The sequence below is a fragment of the Anabas testudineus genome, chromosome 3 (genome assembly GCF_900324465.2).
Source record: "Anabas testudineus chromosome 3, fAnaTes1.2, whole genome shotgun sequence".
Lineage (NCBI taxonomy): Eukaryota > Metazoa > Chordata > Actinopteri > Anabantiformes > Anabantidae > Anabas > Anabas testudineus.
In genome coordinates, this window is record NC_046612.1 from 10,724,130 (window position 1) to 10,747,154 (window position 23,025).

At 39.0% G+C, this 23,025-nt stretch overlaps 1 protein-coding gene across 1 annotated transcript in view; it reads left to right on the top strand.

The window, feature by feature from the left end:
- The window catches only part of LOC113174924 (ephrin type-A receptor 6-like), a 50,354-nt gene extending 27,792 nt beyond the window's left edge, over positions 1–22,562 (top strand). Inside the window, exons 7-20 of the mRNA XM_026379137.1 lie at positions 2,360–2,515; positions 3,206–3,556; positions 12,919–13,043; positions 13,397–13,559; positions 14,858–14,963; positions 17,085–17,155; positions 19,030–19,155; positions 19,785–19,970; positions 20,073–20,134; positions 20,243–20,452; positions 20,547–20,696; positions 20,828–21,021; positions 21,178–21,327; positions 21,790–22,562. Coding sequence (XP_026234922.1) covers positions 2,360–2,515; positions 3,206–3,556; positions 12,919–13,043; positions 13,397–13,559; positions 14,858–14,963; positions 17,085–17,155; positions 19,030–19,155; positions 19,785–19,970; positions 20,073–20,134; positions 20,243–20,452; positions 20,547–20,696; positions 20,828–21,021; positions 21,178–21,327; positions 21,790–21,904 — 2,165 coding nt within the window. The 3' untranslated portion in view covers positions 21,905–22,562. The remainder of the gene's footprint in view (positions 1–2,359; positions 2,516–3,205; positions 3,557–12,918; positions 13,044–13,396; positions 13,560–14,857; positions 14,964–17,084; positions 17,156–19,029; positions 19,156–19,784; positions 19,971–20,072; positions 20,135–20,242; positions 20,453–20,546; positions 20,697–20,827; positions 21,022–21,177; positions 21,328–21,789) is intronic.
- The last annotated feature ends 463 nt before the right edge of the window (positions 22,563–23,025 follow it).

Below are 23,025 nucleotides of genomic sequence, written 5' to 3' on the forward strand. Positions count from 1 at the left end.
TACCAAGTTTCGGAGTGCCTCTAAGTTTTCTCTTAAGCTTGCCAGTGCTTTCATTCCTATTAATTAGTCAAGACAGTCGATGTGGGTACGTTTGCCTGGTGTCACAAACCATTTTACCTAGTTTCTCAACCCTTTCTTTGAACGTGGCCATCATGTTTTAACATGTTTCCAACAGTAATTGAAAGACAAGAAGAAAAATGCTGGAAGGTGCTGAGACCTCTTATACAGTTCTTGAATTAGGAGAACAAAATGTATTTAGAAAACAAAACCGCTTTAGTTTTTCTTTCTTACAAATTTCCATTTGTGGTGCACAGAAGCACATGGATGAATGATGGCTCTTTGCCCCAATTGTTACGGAGGTCACTGTTTATGCAGAGCAGGTGATTACTGGATGAGATGCAGGTGAGCAGGAGAGGTGACTGGACTGGTGGAAACCAGGAGTTATTGCAGAGCAGACACAGAGGTTAGTGAATAATGAAAAACAGCCAATAAAGGATAGAAAACGAAGTGAACTACTAACAGTGGTAAAGATTACTGTTACTGGGATACTGACAGATATTGTGTGAAAGATAATAGATAATTTTTCCATTTCATTATTCTATACAATATAATAGTAATATGGTTCCTGACATATTGGATTTCTCATTGATAAAAAATCTAAATTTGAAAGTCTGAGTTTATCTAGATCAAGTTTCTAGCCTTTGACAAACTCAGTTGTTCTGATTCTTATTCAAATAGTGCGCACCAAGGGATCTCACAAGCTGACCTGCTGGAGCTGTTAGAGATACTCCATCAGTTGGTCCACATTACAATTTAAAGGCATTTGGTGTCTCTAAAACATCTGAACTTATTCAATCAGAATCTCCATCCTTCTGTGAATGTGAGTGCCAGGAGTAATTTAATTCAATTTACTTTATTTCACTAGAATAATTCATTCAGTAATAAGAATACTCTACAAGGAGTCATGGGTACAATAGTAGACACTGGTTAGCAGCAAGGCGTTAATTTTACACAATAGAAAATCAGTGTATAATAGAAAAAAGGAGGGGGTTATAACAACAGAAGGATTATAGTAGTTTTACAATGAAGGCAATACATCAGACAATAGAAGACTTATTGAATGTGGTCTGTTACTGATGATGTAAAAAAAAACTGAATGAATGACGTTCACTACTACATAAATAATTAAAATACTGAAATTATATGAATGCCATGAATCCTTGATTGAATTTCCTACTGTATTACCTATTTCTCTTATAGCTGACATATTTATTTGCTAATTTTGATACTGTTATGTAACCCATACACATATATTCACTTACAAATCATTCTGCAATACAGTTATCCCCCACCCCCACCCCACCCCCAGATTCCCAGAATATTAAATAACTGCACTATCTGTCCTTTATTTTTCTTTGCTGAGATAAGTCTGGGGAGAAGGAGGCAATAAGCAATGGTTTGCCATCTTCTGATAAGCCTTAAGGCAAAGAGTGAAGGAGAGGAAAGTAGGAGGAGAGATGGGAAAAGGAAAAATATCGGAAGAAAGATGAAAAAGTCAAGAAAGGGTGAGAATTGTGGCAGAGCAAAACAGTTAGAGAAAAATTGGAGAGATAAGGAAGGAGAGTTGGTTGAATAGATGGAAAAAGAGAAATAGAAAGGTAAAATGGGAGAGACCAGGAGGAAGTAATGAGGTAGGAAAGTGAAGCTGGGCAAGAATGGAAAACCGGAGAATACCAGGGTCAGCAGAATGAACCATGTAAGTGGATAGAGATTTTAGACTGAAAGCAGGCTATTATTGCATTTTCATAATGCATCATTTGTATGTTAATAGCTCCTTTTACCTGCCTGACAAACAATGTGAGTTTTCCTCTGTATTCAAGGGAATCTAAAAGTGAGGATTAAACCTGCTGATTAAAACAAATGGGCTCCAGAGTCCATACTGCGGCATCCATAGCATTTTAGTTTAGTGTCTTTAGAGTATTTGATAAGACGAGCCCTGTCAGACCACAGGAAGGAAAAGTTTGCTGTTAAATAAAGTCGACTGGCACATACCTGTAAACTTTAGTATGTTTAGAAGTTGTGATCAGTTGTGTTTATTTATTGAGAAAATGGGGATTTCAGGTGTGTGCCATTTGTTAGACTGGACAATAAGCAGAGCCATAAGCATGTTGCTTAGTGAGATAATAAGGAGGTGACAGTGATCCATGGTATCTCTGGAAATAAGGTCAGACCACAGGTGAGGAGAGAAGCAGCTGGAGGTTTGACTTAAATGTATGTGTGCTGATGGGAATGCAATTGCATGAGCAACATTAACCTTGTGTATCTGTCCCTTTATTTTGCCTCTCTCCTTACTCTCCAGCATGCAAACCTGGCTTCTTCAAGGCATATGCTGGCAACACTAAATGCTCCAAGTGTCCTGCGCATAGCTCAAGCCACGACCAGGCCGCCACGATCTGTCACTGCGATAAAGGCTTCTTCAGGGCCATCAGAGACCCCTCCACCATGGCTTGTACAAGTCAGTAGTACAGTTTAAAAAACAGTTCTTTTATCATTAACAATTTCACCTGTTTTAGTCTATGATACCACCTTTCCCCCATCCATGAATGATGTGTGTCCGCCTGCATCCAGTAGCTCACTTGTGCCAAAAACACGAAACTGAAAATGAATCCAGTCGTAATCTGGAATTGAAGTTGTGAGCTGAGTTCAGTTTCCAAATCAGAGTTGTACAGTTATGAAAATTGGAAAAGTCTGAACTGTGACAGTTGACACCAAACCCCCACCCCACACACACATCTTCTGTACCTACACACTAAACACACATGGGAAATTATGCTCACTGGTTGTAAAGGGAGATCATGTGCCCACTGTGGCCTCGCCTTTAAGGTCAGATGAGTGGTGTGATCTGAGGTACTCGCTTTTCTACTCCCCTTCCTAGCCAGTTGGGCATTTTAATAGAATGTAGAATACTAAATAAATGGATGTTATTGCTGCTCATTTCATCATTCTGTTAAACTCTTGACACTGTTAATATAACTCCCAATAGGTCTACAGTGTCTGAGATGGCACAAGCAATCATAAACCATTTGTCTTGCCCATCCTTTTATTCAGTCAGACAAAAAATAAGACCCCAGCATATTTGAAAATTAGCTTTGCTGGTTAAATTAGTTATCTCTTCTCACTCTAAATCTTTTTTGTTTTTCTTCAGGGCCCCCGTCAGCTCCCAGGAACCTGGCCTCAGTGATCAATGACACGGCTCTCTTCTTGCAGTGGATGCCTCCTGGTGACACAGGAGGCAGGAAGGACATCACTTACAACATCTTGTGCCAGCGCTGTGACGGCAGCGAGGGCGACAGTGGCGTGACTCAGTGCGAGCCATGCGAGACAGAACTGCGGTTCATTCCGCGGCCCCTCGGCCTGACCGGGACTTCTGTGGCAATACTAGATTTTGCAATGCACACCAACTACACCTTCCACGTAGAAGCCGTGAACGGTGTCTCTGGACAAGCTCTGTCTGCACGCTCTCTGGCGAATGTTACTGTCAATACACATCAAGCAGGTGAGTTGCAGTGCTTTCAAATTTCAGACTCTAAACTACATACCTCCTACAGAATTACAGGGCTGACATAGGATGATATGATTTATTACATTATAATTACTTTACCAAATATTTGATGGATTAATAATTAAATGACACGCAATTTCAAATTGCAAAAAATATTTTAAAAATATCTTTCCTTTCCTTCCTTACTGATCACAAGGTATAAAAATACCAAACCTGGTATAAGTCCAGATATCCTGTAGCGCTCTGCTGAATGTGCTAGATATGAGGGGGACCAGTTTGGGTCAAATGTTCACATTAATATTTAGTAACATGATGATCAGAGCTCATGAGCAGATTTTGGATGGAGCGCAGAGAGGCTTTTTTAGTTTATGGGTGCAATTTCAATGGAGTGGGATCCAATTTGAGTTGGAGCAAAGCAGCCTGGAGCGGCGAACAGGTTTTGCGAGGGAAGAGCTCAAATCCTCATGGCTCCACTCCGCTCACGTCCTCTGATGATCATCCACTGTATTGGATAAATGAAACTGTATCTCTAGGTTTCAGTAATTTTAGCACATAGTAGCTCGACTCTAGTGACTGCAGTTGTTTGTCTATTTAACTCGTTATACACGCATTAGATATGCTTGGTTGAATAATACCTGATTTATACCCTGTCTGAGGGTAGATTAAGATATTTATGTTACAGTAGCAAGCAGCTGATTTGCCTTTCTCCTTACAGAACATCCTGTGTCTCCTCTTACACTTTCTGTCTTTCCATCTAGCTTAATATGCCAATAGGTGAAGCACACTTCTAGGCCTTGGATGACTCACAGGGCCACTGTGACCTGAACCTAGTTCTAATTAGCAGAGCCCAACTGACCCAAGGTCAACTGCAGCGAGCAGCCAGCATTGTCTTCAGCTTGAATTAGGAGAAGTATGAGACCAAACGTTCAACTACTGAAACCTGAAACTTACAGTGTTGAGGGGGGAAGAATACTGATGGAATAATTAATGAAGAAGGTTGAGATGAAGGAAGGAAAGGGAGTGGATTAATAAAGTATGCTGCCATGTATGTGCACATTTTCCTCCCTTTTAGCATGCACAGCAAGTACTGAGATGAAATTCTGATGAGAACAAGACTGACGCTCATCAGTAATCAGTGGCTCACATGTAAAAATGGTGAATAGTGAATATGTGTGCTAAATGCTCATTATGTATAATAATATACTGTCATGATTCTACATTAAGATTGTCACAGTTGGCCATTTGTATTCCAGCTAATCAGGTACTTTCTACTTAATGAATAGGAATAATAAATTCCAAACATGTCTATACATATCATATCATGCCACCTTTTTCAGTTTTAAGAGATGAAAAATAGACACTATGCTGTTTGAAGTTGCATTCTACACTTGCAGATAATCTCACTAATGCTGTATTCAACTACTTGTACAGTGGACAGAAGTCTGTTGTATCTTGATCAAAACGACACAGACTGAAGCAAGATTAAAAGTCTGTGTCGTTAAATGTTCAGCGAGGCTGTGCTCAAGCGCAGTGGTTCCTGAGTGAAATGCTTATGTCAGCTCACAGTGACTGTTACAGTACAACAAGTACACAGTTGGACTGTTCATAATCATAATCACAATTCACTCACCCATAGGGGAACATGGATACTTGTACAAAATGGAATGTCAATACATACACGACCTGCAGATGACCTTCACCGAAAACTCAGATAACTTTGGTGGGAACCATGGACACCATGAATGTCCGGACCAAATTAGATGGCAATTCATCCTGAGATATTTTGGTCCGAATCAAACATGCGATCAGTCAACATGCCTATAAGCCAGAGTCAGATTTGGTGTACAGTCCTAATGTGGAAGGTAGAATCTAGCAATGTGTTGTGTATGAAGAGCAATAAGATTCTGGATATACAGTAAAACTGTTGACTGGACCATTAGTGGTGTCAAGTGACAGCATGGAACCAACAGTGGAAGCGACGTATTGAGAATGTGCAGATGCTCTTATTGAATGGCAGCATTTGCCATAGTTAATGCAAGACAGCATATAAATTGCAGTCGAAATATTTTGATTTAATTTACCAGCCTTTCTGCATTTAGTGACTCTTTGTAAGGATTTAGTATATCTGGGTTGATGCTTCATTCAGGTGTACAGGCAGTAAACACACAGAGTGTTTGGAGTAAAGCAGGGCTCCAATTATTAAATCACTGCTATAATGTTCTTGAATGATGCTTCTCTTCAATCGAGAACAATAATAACTTCTCAACTCTTCCCTATTATACAGTGGAAGATTGTACTAAAGTATTATTTTTAGAAATAAAATGTTATGCTGAAAAGCTGTCTTCATACCATGGAAACAAGATGTCAGGTGTATATATGTCACTTCACACCGATCCCTCTGTCAAAGACAGCTAGACTGATGGAAGGAAGTTGGAATGCAAAATAATCTCTGTAGAGGAGGAGAAGCAGCCTGTGGGGATGCTCCCATTAGGATGCTTAGAGTGGATTAACTTGTCAAACTGCCTTTCCCCAGTAGACATACTGTATTCACACACAGAGAGACATGCATGCAAATGAGAGGGCAAACAAATTCACACATGTGACATTTGCACACCCGTTTTTTCACCTATGTACCACACGCAGCCTTGCATATGACCTTCTCCCAGCTCTCTCCTTGCTCCTGCTTGTTTTCCTCTCCCACGTACGTACACGTGGGAGAGCTCTCTTAGTGCTTCCATTGAGCAAGAGAATTAGACTTTAATTTTGAGCTATGGTACAGTTTAGATTGGCGCTGTCAGTTTACCGTGGCTCATAATGTGCGTAACCGACTGACAAGGTTTACATGAGGTCATTCACAGCATCTTGCATGTGTTGAACTCTTATTTATCTTCCACAGTTGTAAATGCAGTGGGTGGATGCACGTGTGTGGCATTTAACATATTGTTTATTATAGCTGCACACAGAGGAAACTCTTCCAGGAAGCTTCAGGATGATGCTAAGAGCAATAGCACAACATTTGTTTAAACTTTTTAAATCACTAAACAAACGTTAATGAATGCATAAAAAACCTTCTTCATACACTCCAAAGCTCACTATAAATTCAAATGAGATGGAACAGTTATTGAGAGGAACACTTGTTGTAAATCTGTGCTTGTCTAAACTTTTGTTTGGATGGACAGGCTCATTGCCAATTAACACAGATGCTGCAAGGTGATTCGAAATAATTGATTGTGATATAATGCCAGTGATGGAATAATAGCCAATCAAAAGCAGAATTAGCAATTAACTGGTTTCCTTAGTAAGAAAGAACAGGCGATTTATTTTCAGCTGCCATGCTACCTGTTTGTAAATTGCATATTAATGCCTCATTATGCTTTTAATTATGCTTAAGCTATTAATCAAAATAACTAATAATTTCTCTTCCCCGTTGCCTGTTTGCTTGTCTGAGCTTGATAAGGTACAATTCTCAGTTGAACAAGATGCATGATAAGTTTGTCTTTGATCAAGTGGGTATGATATCCTGGAATTATAATTAGAATTTTGTTTTGTAGTGTTGCATTGAGCATCACCGGCCTGGTCGTGAATTCTCAGAAAACAGATTTGATCTTGAAAGTTTTCTTGTGCATCCACTCCTCCACACTTAATTTCACTTTGTAAAGCAGGATGTTGGTTTTCTGCTTGTTGGAGCTGATGAAGGTCAGTTGCTGTCCTAACGTCTCTCAAGACAGCAATGCAGAGCGGAGTGAGCTCGATGGTCTCTGCATTTATGAACAGTGAACTGCACTCCTTTAAAAATACACTAAAGTTATTGCTCAGCCGAGCGTTCCTTGCTGAAGATTCCTCCCACAAAGTTCACTGCAGTATGCTGTGAAGAGGCACAGGGAAATCAGTGCAAATTTGTGGAAGGTGTTTGCTGCACATAAGAAAAATGTGTTCCTACAACAGGAGAGGGGGCAACCACAACGATAGACTCACTCTGTACTTTTATTCTTATGTAAGATTTTTTTAAAAAATGGAAAGATCGTGCTCTAGCAGAGGCTTGAATGTTGAGACTTATAACGTTTAGCCTCAATTGCCCAGAAGGTGTGAATGTGAGCGTGTATGTTTGTCTGTCTCTATATGTCAGCCCTGTGATGGTCTGATGAGCTGTCCAGGGTGCAGCATCTCACCCAGTGACAGCTGGGATAGGCTGCAGCACCCATGCGACCCTTAAGAGGACAAGCAGATAGGATAATGGATGAATGGATGTTTGATGTATGATTCAAAAAAGTCAGTTTTAAGGCACGTTACATTCATACATGTAACATAGTGTGATTAAAGCTTCATGTGTACATTGAGTTCACCGCTATATTATTGACATTATGGACTTCATGCCCCTTATTCCTCCTTTTGCATTTTGCCTGTCACTGTCTGTACTGTTTCAGAAATCAATCATTGCACTCATTTAGTGCTGTTTTAACTTAATTTCACCAACATCATTTTTTCTTGCATCAGTATAGGATCACAGGTCGGCAGTGCCAGTACGAAATAAAATGGTACAATGCCAAATGCAGCTTTTTAGCAGACACCTTCCTGATTAGTATTCTGAGCATAACAATGCACAGTGGCATTAAATTGGCCGGCTTGTTTTTTTTACGTCTGCCCTCCCACAGAATTTCTTGGATTATCAGCACAGGCTATTGGTTGCTTCTTTGCTCTCATGAAGGTTCAGTATAGATAATCTATACATAGAATCTATATATAGAGAACTTCAAGGGAGCCACATTCATGAGACGTCCAAAGAATATGACAGAGCTAAAGCAGTTGTGCTAAACGAATGGGCTAAAATTCCTCCTGGAGGATGTGCAGGTCTGATCCACTAAAAACAGACCTGCACAAACTGTTGTTTTTGATAAAGATATGAAAGATCTGAATTCTTTTTATGTTGTTATTTTAGACACAATATATTTGTTAAAAGTCATGACTTTGATGAAGATCAGATCACATTTTATGACAAATTAATTAAAAACCACTAAATTCCAAAAGGTTCACATACTTTTTCTTCCCACTGCACATGCAGGGTTGGTTTTTGACGGTTTGTTGTGACAGTGTTGTCTCTGGACTGTTCCTGTCTTTATCTGTTGTTTTGGTGTATTGAGTGAAGCGGGTCCTTCAGAAAAACTTTTCCCATGACCTTTCAGTTCATCTCTTGATGAAAGGTACCTGTTCCTGGTGCTATTGCTCTGTGCTCTGCTATCTTTGCCATCATGAACGTTTTTTTTTTTTTTTTTTTTTTTTTTTTTACAAAACAGTACAACAAGACTCATGTAAAGTTGTACCGGTGTTTTGTGGTGTCCTGATTCAGGAGATTTTCCCTCCTTTTTTCCTTTTTTCCGTTTCCCTCTTCCTCGAGTAGATTCTCTTCTGTTTTCATCTCTGGTGCTCTGGGAATACGACTGACTTCTATTTATACGCTCAGATGCTGGGGAGATGCAACCTCATGGGATTTCTTCACAGCTCTCTCTGCTCACTGTTTCTCTCTCTCTTTTCCCCCTTCTGTCCTTTCTTTGTCTATTTGAGCACATATAGTTGAGAGTTAACCTATTTTTACGTGTTGCCGATAAAGCAACTAGAGCTTATAGATTCTCAATTATGTTTATCTGTGGGACTTGTGATTAAATTGTAATGGCCATAATTGTTCTCTTTGAGCCACTCATCCATGGCAGAAAGATTGGTTCATCCAGAACCTAAAATAGCGTCTTACATAAGAATGTTTAGGGATTTTTTTATTTCCTCATTTTGAAAGAAATGTCAATACACTCTCAATCTAATATTCCAGCTAGTTCTCATGAACGTGAAACTGCAGTAACACACACACATGTGCGGTGAAAGATACATAACATTATGCTATAGGCTGCAGACAAAATCCCCTCCAGGAATGTGATTCCTGCTAACATTTGCATTCCCAAAGAGGGTGATGCATGCTGTATTTATCTGCCTGGTACTGTAGCACTGTCACCAAGTGAAAAACATCATCTTTGCTTATATGAGGATAACCTTTCCACGCGCCAATGTTGGTGAAACCACAATCACGAATCAATTGGACACATTCATTTAAATAACATGAAACATATACTGTAGTTACGTCTCTTTAAATTAATCAACTGTCGATCCAGTTTGCGTTACTGTTTGTCCAGTGGTTGGTTACAGATGTTTGTCTACTCGTTAGTACTGTGCACTGATTGATCAAACTACTGCAAATCATGTCATGTCGTATATTTAATCTTCTGCAGGATTTGTTAAGGAACAGCAGTTTCATATCAAGTGCACTCCTATTTTCTCTCTTTTCCCTTTCAGTCTTAAATTGACACAACATTAACACTTTTTATGTTGATCTTACAGCCGTTAGGGCATGGCAAAGATGACAATTGCGAAGCAACTCAATAGAGTTCGTCCTTGCCCGGTCAGTGCATTTTTGGGCTGTAGTGTTTTGTCAATACAAGCTGTATGATCCGTTGGTGTGTCTGCTCTTAGCCATTAATAACTGCAGCAGGCAGCCAAACTGAGAAGCTTGAGAAATTCCCACAACACCTCCAGGCGCTCTGTGCAGCTCAATCACCACCTGCCACCAGGATATAAAGGGTACATGTTACCTGGATATAACGTAGCTGCCAGCAGATGTGTGAGCTGGTTCTGCAAATTGTTTATTAGACAGCACCGTCCAGTGATTGATATCCCATCTATTTGTTCTGCCTATACATATTATTTTCTGCTTTAATAATCTTGGAAGAATTGTCAAACGTTGGCATCATATATCTTCATTTCTGAGTTGTTTTGCGCTGTTAAACGTGTATAGACATCATGGCCATCATGGACATTTTGGGTCTCAGTGTCACAGATGGAACAATATTTTGAAGTTTGGTTGCATAAAGAAGTGCATGTTCAAACAGACTTCATTCAGGAGTTTTAATTTGTGAATCTGAAGCACGATGAATTTACATATTTGCCATCTCAAGTCGTTTTTGCAGACATCTGTGTCAAATCCTTGTGTCCCTTCTGCACCATTTTTCTCTTTGAACTTTTTTGGTTTTAAAACAAGTTGAAATGCTCGAGCTGCTGGACTGTGAAGCATTGCATCTCAGCCAAGCTGCTGCTAGAAAACTGTGGCGACTTTTTGACAATATGGGAAAGTTGTATCTCCATTACAGTGTGTCTGACTTAATACAGTGACACGTCACTTTCTGAAGTGTCCCATCCGGTCTGTGGCCTTCTCTCTGTAGTAGGTTATCTGCTTCTCTGAGCATGAGGACAGCTTAAGACATCAATCTGGTGTTGAATTTTCATTCCAGCTATGATCTTCCAAACAGCACTCTCAACAACAGACTGGATCTATTAGTTTGCAAAATCAGTTCAAGCAAAGATTTTATGAATAATTGATGGTAAATATTTGAATTCTGCTAGGAGATTGTGTGTCTCCTCAGCAACCTTGTCTAAAATATTCCCCCAAATTCAGCAGTAATAACAAACATGATAAACAGTTGCTGTAAGACAAGTAGTTTGGTTTAGAAAAATATTTCTCCCTCACATCACACTGGTGCAAGACAGTGAAATGGCTCTTGGCCGTCCTTTCTCTTAAGTATTCCTGTAGTTCTGAAAGTGTGATCTGATTTTCACACAAGTCCTAAAACTAGATAAAGGGAATAAAGGGTTACATATGTAAGACAAACAAATTGCCTACTTGATTCTATACATTTGTGTGTGGTACAGAAGCCTGTGAACCCCTACAATTATTAGTTTGTGTAAAAAGGAGTGTGTGCTCTGGATGGATGAGAAATAATACCAGTAATGATACCAGCACGTTATTAAAAATAAATAAATAAAAACAGAAAAAACAGATATGTCCAGACAACTGAATGATGGAGGAGGAGACAAGATATAGCCTTGAGGTGAACATACAGTCAATAAAAGCAGGATTTGCTTCTCGGTCACTCATTGACTCTAGTGTCAGCGGATCACAACCTGAATCCTCCTGGCCATATGACAAAGTGTCCCTGGACAAGTCACCCCTGAAATGTCCAAAATACCCCAGCCACTGACATTGCACAAGGCAGTGCACTCTGGGTGCTTGTCCCAAATCCGGTGATAAATTGGAGAGGGTTGCATCAGGCAGGGCATCGGGCATAAAACCTGTGCTAAATAAATGTGCAGACCATGAAAAAAATGCTCTTCATTAATGCAACCGCTTGCCCACAGCCAGTGACACGTTCTCTCCGTCCCTAGATAATTCGTGCCACTGCCACAGGACTCACTGATGGAAGTCTGTCACTTCTTAGAAGGACCTTCCCTGTCCTCGACTACATCAACCTTCTCTTCATAACACTGTCACGCTCATTGCTGTTACAAAGTCGAGTGTTTACGGCAAATATCAACACTGTTCTCAGCAGCTAAAGACTGAAGCTCAGCAGAAGGTGGAGCGTGTAGAAAGATAATTACCCCTAACACACCAAAAATGGTGTAAAGCAGAAGAAATGTTATGTTTTTGAAGCCCCAGACTTTATTCACACATAAATGCTGTGGACAGACCCTGCCACAGGCAATTCATAAGGAAGGCAACCAGCATCCCTGAGTTGATGCTCTTCTCTAAGGAGGAATGGGCTGAGATCCCTTCAAGCCAATGTGCAGGGCTGATAAACAGTTATAAGAAACATTTATTCGAAGATATTGCTCATCACACCAGTTACTGAAGGCAGGGGTTCATATACTTTTGCCACACACACGTATTTAATATTGGCTAAATTTCCAAAATACATAAATAAGTTAAAGATTACATATTTAAATTATCTTTGTCTTATTCGGTTAATCAAGTTCTTGAATCTAGTTTTACAACTATATGACATCAAAATCAAATTAAGTTTTAGGTCATATTTTTTGGAAAAAGTGAACATTTCAAAAAAGTTCCTAAACTTTTCAGTGTCACTGAATGTGTCACCAGACACTTTCCACACACACACTGTATTTCTTTTTTCACTTTGGACCCTTTTGTTCGATGTTGATATCTTTGTTCTGATGACTGAAGACACTTTTGAAATGTGTTTTGCAGTAGTGTCTCTGAACTCAGTGGATTCACTCTGAGCACAGAGTTCACTCTCTGCAGTGGCGAAAGCAAGAAATGGTTGGAGTCACTCATTTTCCCATGAGCTGCTCAGTCCAGCATCTCTCATGTTTTACCTAATGTTTTGAAGATACAGTCTTTACACAAGTTGCACATATACATTTCTTTCTACGTGTTTTGTTGTAAGCATCACTTTAAAACCCCCAGGCCTAGTCCTCACAAGTTTGTGAACTCAAAAACCGGCACTGTTTTCCTGCACCCTTAGGTCCTGTTCTTGTGGGTGTAGTCAGGAAAGACTGGGCCTCTCAAAACAGCATCGCACTCTCCTGGTCAGACGTGGAACTGCCACCTTCAGACATTGTGGACTATGAAGTCAAGTACTTTGAAAAGGTAAGGTAGTTTTTTTTTGTTTGTTTGTTTGTTTCTCAGACCATGTATGTATCGTATGTGTTAATTGCTTAGAGGTAAACGTGGTATTGTAGTTTTTTTTTAATGCTGAACTGTACCACCAGTGATTACAGAGAAAACACTCACTGCTTATAAAGCAATGAGCATTGTTAGAATAGGAAAAGCTAATGTTGCTAATGCTAGTGTAGAGCATCCCATCAGCTCTGATAGTGAATAGGATAAAACATTAGGTGTTTTGTTCAAACATTGAGAGTGGGTTTACGCAAAAACATGTTTTTCTGTCCCGTTTCAAAGTGCATTTGTTTATCAACTACAATCTGATGCTTCTTCTCTAGGAGCAAGAGCAGCTGAGTTACTCATCAACGCGGACCAAAACCCCCAGTGTGGTGGTAACAGGCCTCAGACCCTCGACTGTCTACGTCTTCCACGTGCGAGCTCGCACCGCTGCTGGCTACACGGCTTACAGCCCCAACTTTGAATTTGCTACTGCAGCTGAGGGTATGAGGGAATTGTTGGTTTGTTTGTGTTTGTTGACTGTGTGTTTGGGAGGAATGGGATGATAATCAGTCATTCAGTCAGTTTGATTTGTGTTCAAATGTTGTTGTTTTAAGCCATTTGAAAGGAGGAGACTGTTTTAAAACTAAAGAGAGAGTCATCAGCAACATCATAAAACCCTCAGAGACATTTTATAGTCATTCTTTGCTATGGATCAGTGAAATTCATCAGTGTTACTTCAGGCATGAGACATTTATTTAATTGTTTATAAGCTCTGTAAGTTCATGATTCAGCCTGGGCAATTGTGCTTGTTACAGTTTTATGCACTCATAACCCTCTGCTGATTCGAATCCTAAAATGTGCTTGGAGCTACAGTCTACTATGTGTGTAGACGTCCACGTTCTCAAACATACAAATACCATCAGAATACAATCGACTGATACGCTAAATGCGTACCGTGCATGCCAACCCATCTCAACATCTGCACTTTGAGTTAAACTGCATCTCTTTGTTGCATAGGAGAAATTCTTGTATCCTCATGTTTACAATCTGCATACTAAATCCACTGGCTACTATCAAATGCAGGCAAAAGCCAAAATTAAAATAAAAGAACAGAACACATTCCCACCCCTTCAGTTTTTGCACACTTCGCTGTGTTGCACATAGCTACACTTAATAACTCAATAAGGCCAAGTAAAAATACAGATGTTTTAAAAATCAAAACTGTAATTTGTCATTTATAAAACTATTCAGACCCTTAATTCAGAGCTTTGCAGAAACCCCTTTGGCAGAACTTACAGCTTTGAGTCTTCTTGGGTAAGTCCCTACAGGCTTTGCACCCATAGGTGTGTGCACCTGATCTAATTTCCCTGACAGATCCTCTCAAGTATCTGAACTGCTCTGTTCAGATTATTCTTTAAATTTGAGATTTGGCTGGAAAGCTTAAGCTCCTTGGGACTTATGGCTTGGTTTTTGTCCTGACGTATAGTGTGAATTGTGGGACATACCATCTTCTACATCTCCGTAGAAGGTATTTAGAGCCTATTATCCCACAGCCTTGTTCATATATAAATTATAGAAAAAGAATAAAGAAGGGAAACCTGAGCAGGCATAAGGATACTAAAAGATGACTTTTGTAACATACTGTATAAGCACTGAATCCTTTTCAATCCATGCGTTGTGTTCAGTGAATTGTGACAGTAGTGTGTTAGTTCTGGTCTGAACTCTTTGAGAGAGTTATCGTCAACAGATACTTATCGATCTTTTCTTTTTTCCCTTGGTTTTGTTCTCACTTCCCACAGATCCTGATATCGCTGATCAGGGTCAAGTTCTCGTCGTTGTCACAGCATCTGTAGGAGGCTTCTCTCTGCTGGTCATCCTTACCCTCTTTCTCCTCATCACTGGACGGTAACACATCCCCGTTCCTCTTTTTTGTTGCCTTATCGCACCTGCACACGCTCACAAATACACAAACCCCTCTTTCCTTCTTTTCTCATACTCTCCAGAGTGAGGCTACGACCAGAAGCCTATTAATGGACTCTCTTTTGCCACCAAGCAGACGTTCTTATTTTCCAAATGGCTGAACCAATTTTCTGCCTAATTACTCAGCATGTAATGCATGTACCAGGAGTTTGCTCCATTCCATTAACTTCCAGAGGTTAGCACAGGCTGTTGTCTTCAGTCTGCCTCTGGTTCACAGGGTTTTATCATTTTTGGCACTTGTTAATAAACAATGAAAAATGGCCCAGAATTGGTGGATAGTTTCTCAGCATTTTCATTTGATTATGGTGCAAACTAAAGTGATCATCTTTGATCACACAATTTGCTAATATCATTTACTAAACATATCTCTACTCAAGAAATAGGATCAATGGGTCTTTACAGAAAAACAAGTTAGTTTTTATGTCTAACCTACAATAAATCTTTCTTGTATTCATCTATGAAGCATCTGATAAGTGGGTCTAAGTCAGATTTATCCCACTTTCAGCTGTACAAATGGCTCATATAATGCTTTAACCCTGTTGTTAATGACTAGGTGCATGTTTGTGACATTTGATCATTAACATAATTGATGCTCCTAAATTGCCATAAGGCTGCTGGTTCTGCTCAATTTGTGGACACATTGTATCAATAAGAATAAATGATAATAATAATATTAAAAGTGTTACAAAATCATAACTATAACAATTATCATAAATCGCTTGTATTTGCTAATTATGAACATATTCAGCAAAGGTACAAAAACACACTGAAAAGTTATGTTTAGTCTTTATTTAGACATTATAAAGTACATAGTATATATGGCAAATCTGAAAACAAATCTGTGTATATACTGTATGTTTATTATATTATACTATAGTTTGATTTTATTATTGAAATGTGCTGCATTTCTTGGAAAATCTTACATATCCACTCCTGTAAATTATACAAATCTTTATCCTAATTTTCCCATGAAATACTAAAAAATATAATACTGTATATATACTATTTAGGTGTGTCTACCATAAATCACAGCCACCCAGATAATAAATCATAAGTCATCTCAAGTCACTTTATTTTTAAGCATATTTAGAAAATAACACAATTTGACCAAAGTACTGTACAATATTAGAAACAAAAGAACACACATATAAACCCATTACACACACACACATACTGTACATACTGTACATGTAAAGATACACAAAGTGCATACACAGGTATGAAAACACATAATTACAGAGCACAATTAAAAGACCACCAGACACACAAGAAAAGATATCAGTCAGAAATCTGCTGCTTTCCTCCTGTAACTGAGAGATGGATGACGTCCATGCATTGTCTCAGACTTCTCATATGACAGGAATACATGAATACCTGCATTATCTCAAAGTTCTTCTTGAGTAATTCATTCAATGTTAAATCACACTCACAAGCAGGCCCAAACGCAAGACACACCACGAGAGCAAACTGCAGTTCATTCAATAATTTATTATAACAATAGACACTGGTGAAATGACCATAGTGCAAATAGATAAGCAAAAGAAACAATATAAATCTAAACATAAGACTGTCCCAGTAGAAACAAAAGAACACTGCAGGGCAGGAAAAAACTAACTATCTATCTAATAACTAAGTCAGAAAGAAAAACAACTAATAAATGTAAAAATGAGAACAAAATCACAGCCAAGCTGGAAAAAGACTAAGAACCGAAAACAGTGCACAAGGCAGGATCTCACAAATTATCCACAAACAAAAGAAGATAGCAAAGATATAAGGGATATGTCTAAATATATCTATAAAAGATATAAATACACATAAACTTAATGATGAATACAACAAGAGATGAGCCCCCCAGAAGTGACAGAACAACAAACCAAGAGACTGACGATGTAGATGATCTGATCAATTTGTCAAGGACGCAGTTAATCTGTGAACTTCATACATGTTTTTGGCTAATAGTGAGCAGAATCAGAAGAAAGAGTGAAGACATTTATGTGGAGATGAAGTTGATTCTTACTCTTAAGTAACCATAGTTCACCTGTGCAGGTGCCAGGGGTACATTAAAGCCAGGATGAAGTCCGAAGAGAAGAGGAGAGCACGCTTCCACAGTGGCCATGGTACTGTATATTCTGCTTTTATTGCAACTTCTTATGCGTCTGATTCTGTGCTCCAACTACCAGAGATCACAGTGAAGAGTGGTCCCAGTTTCATTTCATTGCATTTTAACCTTAAAGGTAGAATTTAGATTTTTTATTACATTTTTCTGTCCGATGGATGTAAATAAAGATCTGCGCTTTGTTATGGTTATGATTTATGTTTTAAAAAGCAGCAACACATCACAATCTGGCAAAATACTGATCAGGGACCAAAGATGCCAAATGGTTACAGTATCTTCGAGGTAGAAAAAATAACCAGATTATTCTAAAGCTAGACCAATACATTGATTAGATGGGGATGAAGATTTTTATATTTAATGCATTCTTTCCCTAGGTTCTGGCTTTTTCGTAATAACATACAGTAGACTGACCCAGTTTCTAAATCTTTAACTTTGTACGCACTCTGCACAGTATGTCCTTCACATATTATTGGATTTTGACAAAACTTGGATAACCACTGTTTCATTTTCAGAATTGCAGGATTGACCCAAGTGTTGCAATTACAGACAAAAAACATGGTTATTGATTACCCCACAGGGGAAGTCGTGTCCGTCTACGGAAAAAAAATGTTGTCATGTAATTTACTAAGACATGTCAGCGAGAACTCTAAGTAAGTTTCGATCTGAGGTCCCAAAGGGCACAAATATGGCTCAAATTCAGCACTTCTACCATCTCTGGGTTTGATTTGGGGATTTGCTATTGATCTGAAAAGAACATGAAATGGAGTTTTGCTGCAAAGTTGTCTTCTCACTTTCATTGTACTTTGTTTGTGTATCGTCATGTGTCTGCTTTTGCTTACAGCACATGACAAAGAGTGATGACTGTCAACTGCCTGTACAAATATCCATTTACCTTCACAGAAATAATTTAATACTTATAATCTGCGCCTTCCACAGTCTGTTTTCTGTTGTGTGCTGAAGAGGCATTACCCAGTCGGGGGATGTCAGCAGGCTCAACAAACTGGTAGAAAAGGTTTGTTCTGTTATAGAGCTGAGCTTAGACACCCTGGAGACACAGTAGACTCCAAACTGGAATCTATCTCTGACGAAGCCTTCAGTCCTCTACAATATGAGCTGACACAGCTATAAAGTACATTTAGTCCCCAGCTCATCTGCTCGAGGTGTACCACGGGCTGCTTCAAGTTATCATTTGTGCCAGTCATCGTGCACAGTGCTCACTGCAGCAATGTCCCCAGCCTCAGCCATAGAGGAGGATACTGTGTGGCTGCCTTTTTTCCAACAGTTGACACGATAACAGAAAATATTTACAGTATAATGGAAGCAGATACACCATCAACTTCTCCGGCACTATACTCAACAATACCATCAACACTTTTTCAAAGAAAAGAAAGATGTTTTAGGCTACAGTAATGCAGAGTGTCCTGCAGGGCTATAAATGTGTCTGTCTACGTCTTTTACGCAGGCATATGTTTGGTTCTGAATAAATTAAAATAAAAGCAATGGTTAAAAAAGATACACAAAACCCACAGGTGAGATTTTAAAACAGAAAAGCAAAAGCATTTTAAATTTTGATCTGACTATTGTACTGATCCAATAACTTACAGTATATAACATGTGTTTCTATGTCTGCTAGTCTAAAAGTACTCTATAAAGAGTCAGCAGTGCTCCTACTGCAAACTGTATACTACTGTATACATGGATATATATATATGGAAATCTACAATAACACATGCAAAGTTACACAGTCAGGTACTATCAGGAATGCACTGTGTGCTGGACATGTACTGTACTCCTGTGTTGTCACTGCTGCATTTAAACCTTGTATATTAGTTTCCTTTTTAATATGTATGTTATATTGTGTTTTCTGTCTTCTAGTCCCATTCTCTGGCATAAAGACATATGTGGATCCAGATACATATGAAGACCCCACTCAGGCTGTGGAGGAATTTGCCAAAGAGATTGATCCCTCATATATATGCATTGAAAGGGTGATTGGTGCAGGTAAAATTAATACTGATCAATAAGTTCTCATAAAACATAATTTATACAGTTTTTATTATTAAGTATTATTTCCTAAACTGTAACAGTATATATATATATATATATATATATATATATATATATATATATATATATATATATATATATATATATATATATATATATATATATATATATATACATTGATAGTACACATGACAACCTTGTAAACACCTTTCATGTTGAGTAACAGTCTTATTTTATAAGTAATGTTAAACCCCATAAAGTTCCAGTTTAAAACATTTACAGCCAGCCTTAGCAAGCTGATTTTAATGTAATTTATTGCATTGTACCTTAGAGGAGCAAAGCCAGTGGTGCTGACTATGAATAATAATGTTTGATGATTCATTAAATTGAACAGATTGTTCCTATTTATCCCATGAGACATAATGAAGGTGCCTGTTTTGTAACACGGGCCCCATCTGGTGGAGGCAATATCTAATTACCGATTTTCAATGTCATCCTCAAATCTCTTCTGTCTCAACATCAAGTTTTCAGGACTGATATTTTAAATAAACATAAAAATCATACATTGTTCTGAGCAACAATAAGTAATAGACATAGAGAATTTCTGTACACACACTTTTCAGGAGAATTTGGGGAAGTCTGTGGAGGTCGTTTGCGTGTACCTGGAAGGATGGACATTGCTGTGGCTATAAAGACCCTAAAAGGTGGTTACATGGAACAGCAGAAGCGTGACTTTTTGCGCGAGGCTTCAATCATGGGACAATTTAACAACCCCAACATCATCAGGCTGGAGGGAGTAGTCACTAAGAGTAAGCTCTCTATATGTTTACACAGAGAATCGTGTGTCGTGTTTTATGACATATTTTACTTTGGCCTCTAATCACTCATGTCATGTCTATCTTTTTCCTCAGGCAGGCCAATAATGATAGTAGTTGAATACATGGAAAATGGAGCGCTTGATTCTTTCCTCCGGGTGAGAATCCACATTTACATTTACAGGTGTACACTTTTGTCCAGAGGAGATGTTGTCTTCTTTATATCATATTTGTACTCTGTCTTTCTTTCAATGCAACCTCTCCAGACACGTGATGGTCAGTTCACAGTGCTCCAGCTGGTTGGCATGCTGCGAGGCATTGCAGTAGGCATGACCTACCTTTCAGAGATGGGTTACGTTCACAGAGACCTAGCCGCTCGGAACATCTTGGTGGATGCAAGCTTGGTGTGTAAGGTGTCTGACTTTGGCATGTCCAGAGTCCTTGAAGATGACACTGAAGCAGCCTACACTGCTACGGTGAGTTATCACAGGATATAACAATCAAAAACAAAGATGGTGGTAAGGTGTGAAATATCTTTTATATGTTTCATTTGTTGCCATTTCTTGTCAGGGAGGAAAGATACCAATACGCTGGACAGCACCAGAAGCTATTGCTTATGGAAAGTTTTCCTCAGCTAGTGATGTGTGGAGCTACGCCATTGTCATGTGGGAAGTGATGTCATACGGCGAGAGGCCCTACTGGGAGATGTCTAATCAAGATGTAAGCTGCTGATTTCATTTCATTTCAATCTCATAACCAGTGCAGCACTGCACGTTATCTCTTTTTTTATCTTATTATCTAACTAGAGAGTAACTCTTAAAACAGAACATTATGCTAAATGCTCCTCTCAGGTCATTTTATCGATGGAAGAAGGCTACCGTCTACCAGCACCAATGGGCTGCCCTGTAACACTGCACCAGCTGATGCTGCACTGCTGGCAGAAGGAGCCGAGCCAGCGTCCACGCTTCACTGATGTGCTGTCTTTCCTTGACAAACTCATAATCAATCCCAGTAGCCTGCTGACTTTGGTGAATGAGGTTCAGAGGTGAGTACAGACAGATTCATACAGGCACTGTGTGGTGTGGCCCACCTATCGTACTTCAAGCTGTGCAAACTTCATAATACAACAACACCCTTTAACGACATCCTTTAGAGGATATGATTTAATTTAATTTTTTTAACTATCTGCTTGTCATACCAGTTTCCCTGACTCCCCAGAGGAGATGCCAGACTACCCTCTTTTCATCTCCATCGGCGACTGGCTTGACTCCATCAAAATGAGCCAGTACAAGAACAACTTCCTTGCAGCAGGATACACAACACTGGATTCCATTTCAACCATGAGTATAGAGTGAGTGAAGCCAAATTGTACAGAGTGTAGCTCCAGTATCATGAGGCACGCTAAAAGCAAACAGAGTAACATCAAAGGAACAGATAGATATAGTAGAACCGATTCCACTATTATGTTCTGTACAGTGTGTGTATGTCATGTTGCCTGTTTCAAAATGTTATTAATGGTTGTATTTTTTTTTTTTTTTGATGATGATGATGATGATGATGCTATATAAAATATGTAAGTTTGGCTTAATCATTTTAATCATCATGAAGCTGCAGATGTGTGACTTCAAGTTGGAAAAATGTTCTCCACATGCTCTCTGATAGCCTGACTTAACCCACATTGCTATTACTATTGGTATCATGGCATTTTCACATTTCCAATGTGTTTTCGCAGGTTACAAGGCACAAGTACTGTAGGTCTGCTGCTCTTATCAAACTAATTTGAAACCAAATAAATCTTCCTTCTCCCCTTCAGCGACATCAGGCGTATCGGGGTCTGTCTGATTGGACACCAGAGGAGAATCATAAGCAGCATACAGTCTCTTCGCCTGCAGCTTCACCACATCCAACAAAGTGGCTTTCAGGTGTGAGATCATTGCACAAAGGCAGACTGTGCGTACACAAAGGAGCTGGAAACAAACCAGCGTTACTTGGCTTTGTCATTCAACTAACTGCACAAACACCAGACTGTTAGGTGTAACAGGTCCCACATACTGCTCTGCTCGGTGTGAGAGCAGACAGCTGCACACTCATCATCGTATGGATCATTATGAATAACAGCCTCCACAACAATCAACCTCTGTCAGCATTGGCCAAAAGCGGCCTCTTTATTATCTCAGCAACTCCTAGCTTTCACTTGAATTTAGGACTTCTTTTCTCTAGTGTCTATTCAAGTGTTCACCAATACCTCTTCTCTTTCCAAGTGACAATCCAACGGTTTCTATTGACTTTGAACGGTTTCAAGTCTGTTACCTCATGACCAGAGAAGATGTGGATAGAATCTATGGTATGGTGATGTATGGCACGCGATGTGATTTTAATAGAACCCTTTCCGGCTGGTTTAGGAATTAATTTACCAGAAATAAAGATTGACAAAATGGTAAATACAATCATGACTTTTGAACTGAAGACCGCTGAATGTCAAAAGATTTTATAGAAATGTCTGTTCTATCCTCATGATAATGCAGTATGTCTTGTATAAAAAGTCTTGTGAAAGTTGTATGTTTTATTCAGTATGTTTGTTCCTTAATAAACAACCCTATTTTAATACTTTGTTTTCTCTCAAACTTTAACCACCACAGGCCCTAAACATCTATCTCTCTTGCACGTTTACAGCCGTGCAAGTATCCATGGCCGCATGTTTTTTTCTCAAACACACACATGCACAATAACAATTTCCTCTTAGTTGTCCCTAAAGAGACTGACAAGTTTTCAGGATATGAAGAACTGTCAGGTGAATTTGTCAAACAGGTGCTAATAGAGAGTTAGAGATTAAATACGGCCTTAAAGAGCCACTGGCAAATGTCATGTTACATAGTTTTACACTTTTTGTAAAACATTCACTTGATTTACATGATTCTTTTGTCTTACTTATTATCAGTTGGTGATATTGCTATGTCTGATGTCGTGTCCTAGAAATCATTGTATATACAACACAGATGCTTAAACATTACAGGGAAATTTATATTATTGAGGCAATAGTACCCAGATC